This window comes from Periophthalmus magnuspinnatus, chromosome 21 (genome assembly GCF_009829125.3).
Source record: "Periophthalmus magnuspinnatus isolate fPerMag1 chromosome 21, fPerMag1.2.pri, whole genome shotgun sequence".
In the NCBI taxonomy this organism is placed as follows: domain Eukaryota; kingdom Metazoa; phylum Chordata; class Actinopteri; order Gobiiformes; family Gobiidae; genus Periophthalmus; species Periophthalmus magnuspinnatus.
The window spans coordinates 4,249,184-4,260,575 of NC_047146.1; the positions used below are offsets into that span (position 1 = coordinate 4,249,184).

The following is an 11,392-nucleotide window of genomic DNA, read 5'->3' on the forward strand; positions in this document are numbered from 1 at the left end:
TTTTCTAATACAAAACTAAATAGAACTATCCCGGGTTTGTTTAGTTTTTCAATTAGTTGAATCACCACACACTTGTTAGTTTAAACATATTTTATTTAGTTAAATGTGTCAATTACAGATGTTACGCTCCAGTCTGTGATCTCGGAGCAGCGTCGGGCTCATGAACCCGAAGTGTTGCGAAGCCCTGATTCGACGTCGGATTCACGTGGCTAAAAATCACGTGACCATGACATACGGGGCTTCATTTCGCCAACACTACGTTTCGAGCTCTGATTGTGCGCTGCTTTGTGGGAAGTTTGAAGGGGATTGGCTTGTAATTATGTCATAGCTATAAAAGAGTTCAGATAAGATCAAAAGGCCTGTCTAGTGAATGTAAACCCCCTAATGCCATACATATAAATACACAGCAGATGTCGCTGTTCTAACATCACTCTCTGCTTCAAAACAGTGTGCCATTTCAAAGCAGGTGTTTCATAGTGATTCAGTGGTTCACGGGGCTTCAGTTTCTCCAACTCTAGTGTCAATTCAGTTTAATACAGCAAGACACTTACCTGCATCTCCACATGGTCCAAACAAAGAGGGGGCGTGGCCTATGTCGGCCATTTTTATAGACTTGGGTGTGGTCGCGGTCCAGACCATGTGGGGGGGAGAACTGGTTTAAGTTTGTTTATTTCTTTGTGTTTTTGTTTCAATGTTTTAAGTGTTTATGGTTATTTTGTTAAACACTTTAGTTAAGGGACTTGTGCCCGAGAGATGGTTTTACATTTAAGATACTGCTAATGTTCTACCCACAGCACCTGGGGAAGAGATGGTGTGGACCAGGGGGAGGTGCTTCCGGTGCAGGAGGGTATTTTATCAGAGTTAATTAGACAGAGTGGAGACATCAGTGTAGCCAGGGCACACGTGGCTTTTTCCCTTAGTTATTTAAATTTTGTTGCTTAATTTTGTTGAGCACCGTAAATTTTTGTAAATATGTATTATTTTTTGTTCACGGGGGACCACAGCGCTGATAATAAATTTTGTCTTTGTCTTTGTTTTTTTTATTTTTGAGTCTGCCTCCTACTTTGATCACTTCGGGCCCGCTTCCCCACACCACAGTATGGCGTTAAACCAACAGAAAACTTTGAAACTTTAGTCCTATCTGGATGCACGATTCCACTGTCTTTTATATATCGTTTGCACTTTTTCTTTATCTACTCCACAATTCCAGTAGTAATTATTTTAACTCATTTAGATAGCTCGGTCTTTCATCACTCATTACACTCAAATGTAACTGAACAGTATTAGGTTATTTACTCTGGTGAAAGCAAAAGACGAAATTAAATCTGTCAACTGGACAAATAGTTGTAGGAGTGAAGACGTTTCTCCGCTTCTTCAGTTCTGGTCAAATTGCTGCTATTACTGGACACTGCCTTATATCTGTCTGAAGGGAGGAGCGAACTACACTGAAACTGTAAACAGCTTTTGTTTCCAGGTTCATCTTAAACGACACTATTCAACCTTTAACGACCCTGCTATTGTTCTCTTTGTTTTGGGTCTGAGGATGAAGTTATAGATCAGTGAGAGATTATGTCTCAGGCCCAACAAAAATAGCTTCTCTAACTCTCCTTTCAAACCATTTCTTTGGCACAGATCTGAACCTCACCATCTTCAAAGGAGTGGTCAGTGTCTTTGAAATGGAGATGAACAGCAGACTGTGGTCCTGAGCTGCTCTCACGCTGGTGTTGGTCCATTCTCGGGGTTTTGTCCTTTGGAACCAGTTTTTTGTGAACCAGTTTCTGTCTTTAAGTGTTTGTAGGTTTGAAATAGACCGTAATCTTAAACTGTCTTAAAATTCTCTGAAGTTTTTCCGACACACCCGCTGTCTACTCTGATCTACTGAAGACCCACTTGAGCGGTTGGTGAAAGTTTTATTTTGAAAGCAGAAGTAGTGAGAGCTGCATTGAGCAAACTTGACATCACATGACCAGTGGGAGTACCTTGTGGATAAAAGCACCTCGCTCAGTGCAGTAGGTACTTTCTGTTTTGACTTCTAGTAGGAATAGGTCTTTCAAAGTTTCTCCAGCCAGTTTATTTATATCGTCCGATATTAGAGCCTTGCAATACTCCGTTAAGAGCATTTTTTGGAGCTGAAGCGCACGATAAAAAACAGCAATCACGATCATTTACACAGCTAACAAACATTTAGGCTTTGCACAGGAGAATAGAAGGTCCACAGACCGGTGATCTTTAACATAAACTCCACCTTCTGTAGATTGCCTGTCACAAGGAAAAACGTTGTAATTTTCAATATTCATTTACTCATCATTTATTTTTGGCTGGCCAGGTTTTAGAAAATATACATATACCTGGATCTGTTTGATATGTATAATTCCTAGTCCCTTCCTTGTTTTGAAGTTGTACATGTTGAATAGACTCTTCAGGGATACTAGGCCTGTTTGAGATTGTTCTGAATGAAATGGGAGACTGTCCGTTTATGTATTTGTGTAATTTTAGATCTACTTTATTGTGAAAGCTGCTATGGGTCCTGGTTCAGACTGTTTTTTGTCTTTTTATTTTCACCTTGATGGTCAGCTACTAGGCCTGTCACAATACACACCACATCAGGGGTCTCAGACTCGCGGCCCGTGGGCCAACTGCGGCCCGGGGGCCCTGAGTTTGTGGCCCCCACCTTAATATGAAAGTTTAATGTTAGTGCGGTGAGTTTGATGTGTATGGCACTTTACAGTGTTGTGTGCGGAGCAGAACAAACCTACCAATCACGGTGGGATCTATGGCTCTCGGGGGCGGGACATCGGTCGGGCTTGATGCAGAGAAACATTTCTCAGTGAGTGAAAGGCCGTGTCCCAATTCGCCAAAATGCCCTTAGGTGCACCATTCCAAGTGTGTGTCCAAAGGCAGTTACGTAACTTGCGTCGGGACAAGGGCTGTCCCATTTCAGTGCACCCTGACTGATGAACGCGCCCGACACATATGCCCTTCGTTTCCAGCGTTTCCACGGAGATCGGCCATGCACCCTTCATGCACTGCAGTATCCCATCATGCACCACGCCTACGCAAAAAAGAGAAGAAAATGGAGTCCGCTGCGCAATACACATTCAAATGTTTGTACTGGTTTATCTCTCCTACAACAGAGCGACATGAAACTGTTAAATCTGAATAAAGATCTGTACAGTGTGTTTGATGATTAAAAAGGAGGGAAGTTACATGGAATAAAGGAATGTGCAGTTATTCCTAGACAATGAGAGACATTTTTATCATTAGAAATTATTACTGCAATAATAAGAATAATGTAAGAATGTTTGTTTCTGGTGTGAGCGTCAAAGACCAAGAGACTGAAACATAAAGTCAGAAGGTTTCATGAGTTCCACGGGTAAAGTGAACAATGAAGCAACAGACTCGGGAAAGGACAGAAGAGAGTCCTGAGATGTGACTGTGACGGCTTTTATAGGGTCCCCCAATAATAAAATGAAATGAACTGGCACGGCATAGAAGGTAAACGGCGCCCTCTACTGGTGATAAAGTGTTTTAGCCACAAATCAAATTAAACCTGCCCCAAATACTGAATCGTTAAACTGCAATATCTCACAAGGTTTATTTTGTTAAAGTTATGAAGAAGCTACAATTGGGGTAAAAATCACCTCAAACCTGATATTTGCCTATTGATATTCAAAGGGAAAGATCAATTCTTTACTCCATTCAATCTAAACAGAAATAAACGGCTGCGACGATGACACCTTGACTTTTCTTCTATTAAATAATAAATAATGAAAAAATAACGCATGTCACTTATGTATCAACGCGCAAAGACAGCAGTGGAAGTGCGGTCCGTGGTTTAGGCCTGTCTCATTTTGGTAAGATGGTGGCTACACTGAGGAGTACACATTTTCACCCGGGTACTTCAGTGGGTACTTTGAAGGGTATGCATTTGGCGAATTGGGACATGGCCAGAGACAGACTGAGGTCTTGCAAAATTGCTGCACTTGAAGAGGTGGTATTTTACTTCTATGTCGTATTAACTGCAAACACATAACATATTTAAATCACCATGTTTCCTTTTATTGTTTTGAAAATGCTATAATCGCTAAAAGGAACTTTTTTTTGTTTGTTTGTTTTTGACGCTCTGATTCTCTTTTCCCTTTGCTCTCTGTGCTAATTCACTCCCCCTTCAGAGCACTGTCACAACACAATCAGTGTGCATCTCGCTAACGAAGCTACTGCACATCACATCTGGCTTGTCAAGTTGTTGTTGTGTACAGTTTGTCATGTTTTTGTAAATTTATGGAGAAGTGTCATGTGGGAGCGTGGGCGACGTAGGCTTGTGGGCGGAGCTTGTGGGCGGAGCTTTGAACAGCGAACCTTAAACAGGGTTCGAATGAGGCCTGGGAGATATCACTAAAACATGACCCTTCTGAAAAGTGTGTGTGCAGTGGCTGGTCTCTGCCTGTAGTGGGCGATAGAGATGATGACCAGCAGGTTGAGCAGCACAGTGAGCAGGGTGATGGTCGTGAGAGCGCTGAGGCCCAAAGCTGCGTCTGGGCTGGAGTGGAGGATCTTCCTGCACGAGTTGTTGATGAGAGGGAAACACAGCTCTATGGCGTCATTTGACTATCTTTAAGTTGCAACGCGTATACAGAAATCGTAGCGCGCAGTATCTAAAAGTGAGCGGTGAAAATGTGAAAGCAAAGCGCGCATGTGTCTGACTGCGCGCTGTTTACTCTCCAGCGCCCTCTCTCTTTCTACCTGTGCGCGCTACGGTTTTTATTTTCTTCAGCGAGCGCCCGCTTTGGTTATTTTTTCTTCAACAGAAATACGTCATCAGAACAAGACTTGAACAGACGATCACAGATCCAAGTTATTGGGGAAAATCATGGATTAGGGTAAAATGCATAACATAAACTTAATTATAAAGAATTAAATATTTGTGCACTACACCATTAAATGATTATTTTCTAAATTACATTAGTGTAATTATATTGATTTATACACAGGTCAGATTGTACTGTCTCTGCATGTTGCTTTTGTACATTGTACCTGCTGCAGCTACACACATTAAAAAGCACAATTGTTTGATTTCATCACCAAATTCACCTTTCTGGAGTAGCCATCCCCATTTACAAATATCACAATATTGTATCTAAAAAGTACATAATAAATGTTACTATATATATATAAAGTAAAACATTTTATAAATGTAGAGAATATCAGATTAAAAAAACACACGACTTTGGTTTAAAAATCACACTTGCTCTGCTCTGAGGCAGATATAAAAATACCTGATAAAAAAAAAAAAGTAGTAACTGTAGCTTACAGTATTTAGGTGCTTGTGTGTAGGTGGGTGTGTGTAGGGGTGTGTGTGTAGGTGTGTGTGTGTAGGTGTGTGTGTGTAGGTGGGTGTGTGTAGGTGGGGGTGTGTAGGTGGGGGTGTGTAGGTGTGTGTGTGTAGGTGGGCGTGTGGGGGGTGTGTGTGTGTAGGTGCTTGTGTGTAGGTGTGTGTGTGTAGGTGGGTGTGTGTAGGTGGGGGTGTGTAGGTGTGTGTGTGTAGGTGCTTGTGTGTAGGTGGGCGTGTGGGGGGGTGTGTGTGTAGGTGCTTGTGTGTAGGTGTGTGTGTGTAGGTGTGTGTGTGTAGGTGTGTGTGTGTAGGTGGGTGTGTGTAGGTGGGGGGGGGTGTGTGTAGGTGCTTGTGTGTAGGTGGGTGTGTGTAGGTGGGTGTGTGTAGGTGTGTGTGTGTAGGGGTGTGTGTGTAGGTGTGTGTGTGTAGGTGGGTGTGTGTAGGTGCTTGTGTGTAGGTGCTTGTGTGTAGGTGGGTGTGTGTAGGTGGGTGTGTGTAGGTGTGTGTGTGTAGGTGTGTGTGTGTAGGGGTGTGTGTGTAGGTGTGTGTGTGTAGGTGGGTGTGTGTAGGTGTGTGTGTGTGTAGGTGCTTGTGTGTAGGGGGGTGGGATGAAAATTGCTTTATAAATAAAGTTAGATTATTAGATTGATAAAATCAGTAGATTAGTATATTAGTATTCGGTGTACTCTATCATTGCTGTAGAAGTGGTGCACATATGTTATGCTGTCTGTAGTGAGTAGTGTATAATGTCCACAGTTTTCTCTAGGTAAAGTATTTTGCAAACCTTATTAGTTTGTGATTTGTATCAATGTGCACCAGTGACAAAGGCCCCCGGACAACAGCAACAACAGCTTTGCTGTCCAGTTCTTCATCAGACATTGACAAGTATGTTGTTTTGGTTGAAATGCCCTTTTCTTTCATCCTTCTGAAAATGGTAATCTTACTAACACCTAAAAGACTGGCCACACACACATTACAGGCAAAGATATTTCAAGGAGATTTTGAAGGAAGTCAGATGCAAACACAAATTTAGGTCTTCCTCTTTCCCCTTGCTCCAAACTAAAGTAAGTGGGACGTTGCTCATCTTCAGTGGCAGACTGAACAAGTCGACCTAAATGCTCCAGACCCTCAATAATGGCTTTAGGAACATGGAATATGCGGGAAGCTGCATTAATCAGGATGCATTCTTGATTGCACGCATACTCCAGATAATCCAGATCCACAGTGGGCTGATGCAGGGCCCACTGAAGTCTGATCTTTAGCCGCTCCAGTATTTCATTAAGTATTTCCTACAAAATACAAAGTTCATGCTTTACAACACACATAGGTCTACATCTTTGTTGCAATAATCCTTTCACAAATACACATATGACATGTATACATATTGCATAATTCATGCCAGCATCAGTATCATAGCCTATCTCAACGCGCAAAAGTGGATAGATCCTCTACTTTAGATCCTCGTTTTAAATATCACATGATATCATGATAATTTTGTATCTTTTTTTAAAAAACATGAAACTATCACGTATTTCGTGAAACCATCATGTGATTTTGAGATAGTATTATGTCTAAAGTACTACAGATTTTTTTTAATTTTTTTTTTTAAGTTCAGATTTGGCAGTTATATGCTGATATTAAATTGTACAGACTGTAAAATTACAAATTCTGTGATAAAGAATAAACTTACGTTTGGGTTGTCCATGACTTCTCGATATCAACTCAACGTCTCACTTCTGAGTCTGACGCTGATGATAAATCTGTGATTGTCTGTTCAAGTCTTGTTCTGATGACGTATTTCTGTTGAAGAAAAAATAACCAAAGCGGGCGCTCGCTGAAGAAAATAAAAACCGTAGCGCGCACAGGTAGAAAGAGAGAGGGCGCTGGAGAGTAAACAGCGCGCAGTCAGACACATGCGCGCTTTGCTTTCACATTTTCACCGCTCACTTTTAGATACTGCGCGCTACGATTTCTGTATACGCGTTGCAACTTAAAGATAGTCAAATGACGCTATACAGCTCGTCTTCTGCCTCCATGATGAAAGAGAGAGGAGAGAGAGAGCTCAAACCCCTCCATCACACCTCTTTTATCGCTCCAATCCCCCCATCCACAAAGCACAAACAGCAGGGGAACAACACTCACGGGGTTGAGTTATACAAAACACACAACATTGTGTTATTCACTTTGTTTTGTTTTCTATATTTTTATTGATGTGTGGATAAATATACAGGAGATTTAGACAAATGTATACACACTGTTTCATTTTTATGGAGCAAAAAACGTAAATAAAATGAAAAAGATGATCTGTGTGTCACAAACGGGGACACAGTCGGGTTGGAGTGTTTGGTAATAATAAAACTATGAAAAGAGCATAATGTTGTTTCTCTCAGTCACGACTTATTCACTTATCTTGAGTCAGTTTTATCTGAGACACTTCAGTCAGTACAACTGAGTACATATTTTTGTGTTCTGAACATTTTCAAGCACATTTTCTGTATTTTGGCTCAACAAATGACAATTTGACAATTTTAGGGCTCAAAACTGGAACTGTCCCGGGTAAATAGAGGCGTCTGGTCACTGAGAGAACTGAAAAACTGTTGGCTAATGCTAGCTAGCTCGTCACTAATGCAGTGCTTCTCAATTATTATCTATCATGCCCCCCTTTAAAGAAGAAAACATTTCGCCCCCCCTCTGAAAAAATAAAAGAAATGAAATGAAATAATGAAATTTAATTAAATATCAAATAAAAAAAATGTAATTAAATAAACATCAAATGAATAAATTAAAATTAAATAAATATCAAAATAATACATTAAAATTAAATAAATATCAAATTAAAACAAGTAATCTAGCAATTTGGTCGCCCCCTCATATGATGCTCAGTGCTCGCTGCTTTAAGTGACATTCACAAAGTGGATGATTGTTGTTAATATTTGACACGTTTACACTGAAAAAACTCCAGCGTCTTATCAGCGTGACTGAGGTGTAATGAGGCGTCTTAACTTATTTGGCTTCATACTGTCCACTGCCAAAGCAGACACACCGGTCTGTCCTCGTGTCCCACCGGAGTCACGGTGAAGCCAAGTGCTCCATACTCTTCATCAGACTTCCTCGTCTTATTTTTCGGGTGACTTTACCTCTGTCTATATCTGCCTTTCTTTTCATCCCTGTTAAAATGTTTTCCATTGTGTCTCTTTAGCAAAAGTGTTTCTTGTTCACTGTCCTGTGTCACGATCTGTTCACTCTCTCCTGCTCTTTGCTGTGTGCGCTGCGTAAAGTACTACAGTGTCATACGCTCTATTTGAGAACCACTGCACTAATGGATAAACTGCTGGCTAATGCTAGCTAGCTTGTAACTAATTGATACATTGTTGGCTAATGCTAGCTAGCTTGTGACAAATAAACTGTTGGCTAATGCTAGCTAGCTTGTGACTAACTGATAAACTGTTGGCTAATGCTAGCTAGCTTGTGACTAACCAATAAACTCTTGGCTAATGCTAGCTAGCTTGTGACTAACTGATAAACTTTTGGCTAATGCTAGCTAGCTTGTGACTAACTGATAAACTGTTGGCTAATGCTAGCTAGCTTGTGACTAACCAATAAACTCTTGGCTAATGCTAGCTAGCTTGTGACTAACTGATAAACTTTTGGCTAATGCTAGCTAGCTTGTGACTGATGTTATTTGAGAGGGACCTGTTTAACAGCACAGATCTGCTCATCTGTTGTAGTTCAGATAAGTCAGTTCTTTATTGTCAGATTGTGTTAAAACAAAGTTCAGATTAAAGTCTAAACAAGCCTCAGACAGAGCAGTGCTTACAGTTAGCATCTCACTCCCAGGGAATGTAGATGACATATTTATAACATTTTTGACCTAAAAGGAAATATTTATAATTGTTCAATATTTCTTCACATGAGCTTTCACATTAGATAAAACATTAGAACAAGTTTATAAAATAAATAAACATGAAAAAGTCACATAATCACAGTATTTCACAGAGTTATCTTTTTAAAAAAAACTCTCTTAAAACTCTGTTGGTTTGAGTGAGTTCTTTATAGAATACTGAAGTCACAACATGGCCGCGGAAACTGGATTTAGGTTATTCTGGTTACCACGGCGATAATCTGTCTAGCCTTTATAATACATTTATGCCCCCTGCTGCTGGAGCAAAGAACGACACACACAGAAGTTCAAATGCCATATTTAAATGTTTTATTTGTTTTACAACTCATTTATTTTGAAAATCCACAGGTTTGTGTGATACAGACGTTTACTACACATTTAATAAACATTGGAGTTATTCTTATTCATGGAGTTATAAGGATAATATGGACACATGTATATGTAATATCTGTATAGAACACACACGTACCAGGCCGGTTTAACCAAAGTACAGAGCAACTCAGGACAAGTTTAAATTCACAAAAGGATGAGGATTCAAAAAGTTTATCAAAAATCTGCCAAAGTGTCCTATACAAAAATAAACACAAGCAAAAGAATTCTCACTTCTCACTTCCCAGAAGTCACTCTGTATTTACACAAATGTCCTGAGCACCAGGAGCTCACATCTGGACCGGTCTAAGTCCAGGTCTCACGTGGATCTGAACTGGTCTAAGTCCAATGAGGTCCTCTCTCTAGCGCCTCCCTCTGGCCCGGACCTGAAACAGGTAACAGCACATCCACAGGTCACAAAACAAAGTGTAAACCAGATTTTAAACCAGACCTTAAACCTTAACCAGGACTAAACCAGGACTAAACCAGGACTACACCAAGTTGAAACCAGGTTTAAACAATATCTGAACCAGGTCTAAACCAGACATTAAAACTGACCTTAAACCAGACCCTAATCAGGACTAAACCAGGACTAAACCAGAGCAAAACCAGGACTAACCCAGGTCTAAACCAGGTCTAAACCAGGTCTAAAGGTCCAGTACCTTGCAGTAGTAGTAGAGCATTGGAAGGATGTAGAGGAGCTTCAACAGTAGAATGAGCAGGACTCTGATGATCAGGGCTGAGTCTGAAGCTGCAACACAAAAGTCCCAGATCAGTCCAGACCAGGACCAAGACCAGGACCAGGACCAGAACAAGAACCAGGATCAAGAACCAGGACCAAAACCAGGATAAGTTTGTGTGACGATTTGACCCTCACATGACCCCGTGTGACCCTCACATGACCCCGTGTGACCCTCACATGACCCCGTGTGACCCTCACATGACCCCGTGTGACCCTCACATGAGGCTGTTGCTGGACGTACCTCCCAGAGAGAGCTGGAGGCTGGGGCTCTGAGAGGAGAAGCTGTGGTTGAACACATGCAGGTGGTAAACACAGGTGTAGTTTCCTTTGTGGGCGGGGCCAGTGTCAGAGAACAGGAAGTGTGCGGAGTGATTGACAGCGGGCAGGGTGTGGTTCTGACCGAGGGGCGCCGTGGGAGAGAGGAGCTGGAAGGAGCCTCCCGGGTACTGTGGCTCCACAGAGCATTTGACCCTGAACTTTGACCCCAGCAGCACCCGGACCCCCTGCGGCAGGGCCTCGGAAACCCCGTCAGACACAGACAGAGAGATGACCGGACGATTCAGTAAGTCTGTGGAGAGAGATGATTGGACAGTGAAGAGGAGTGTGACGCAGAGGAGTGTGTGTGACGCAGAGGAGTGTGAGACGCAGAGGAGTGTGTGCGACACATTTTACACCTGACACTCCTCTGGAGCAACTACACAAAAAAACATCTGAGGAAAAATGTTCATTAATATGAGCAGTTCCTTCACAAATAAATAAATAAGAATAAGACGAGAAAAAACATCTGAGGAACATAAAAATGTAAGATCAGACTTTTACCTGAACACTTCACCTCCAGAACCGAGGAAGAGGAGGAAGAGGAGGATGAATCAAAGACACAGTCTCTCACTGCAGACTTCTCCACACAGTAAGATAAGACACTCCACACTGGACTCTGTGGAAAATCCTCTCTCTTTTCTCCATAAACAGCAGAGCCACAGTCCAGGTCTCTGCACACAGCAGCTGTGTCCTCCAGGAGCCAGGGTCTCTTAAATTCATAGGGCCCCAT

At 41.7% G+C, this 11,392-nt stretch overlaps 1 protein-coding gene across 1 annotated transcript; it reads right to left on the reverse strand.

Moving 5' to 3' along the window:
- Positions 1-10,249: 10,249 nt before the first annotated feature.
- LOC117389477 (uncharacterized) lies at positions 10,250-11,392 on the reverse strand. The gene is made up of 3 exons (XM_055230716.1): positions 11,164-11,392; positions 10,586-10,912; positions 10,250-10,353 (listed from the first exon to the last, which is right to left on the reverse strand). The coding sequence occupies exons 1-3, from the start codon at positions 11,390-11,392 to the stop codon at positions 10,250-10,252; spliced, it is 660 nt and encodes a 219-aa protein (XP_055086691.1).

Bases quoted from the DNA above. Each gene is read 5' to 3' on its own strand.
- LOC117389477 (XM_055230716.1), bottom strand. From the start codon at position 11,392: ATGGGGCCCTATGAATTTAAGAGACCCTGGCTCCTGGAGGACACAGCT. The intron at 10,913-11,163 runs GTAAAAGTCTGA...CTCTCTCCACAG, and splicing joins TCTGGAGGTGAAGTGTTCAG to ACTTACTGAATCGTCCGGTC. The intron at 10,354-10,585 runs GTACGTCCAGCA...TTTGTGTTGCAG, and splicing joins CCTCCAGCTCTCTCTGGGAG to CTTCAGACTCAGCCCTGATC.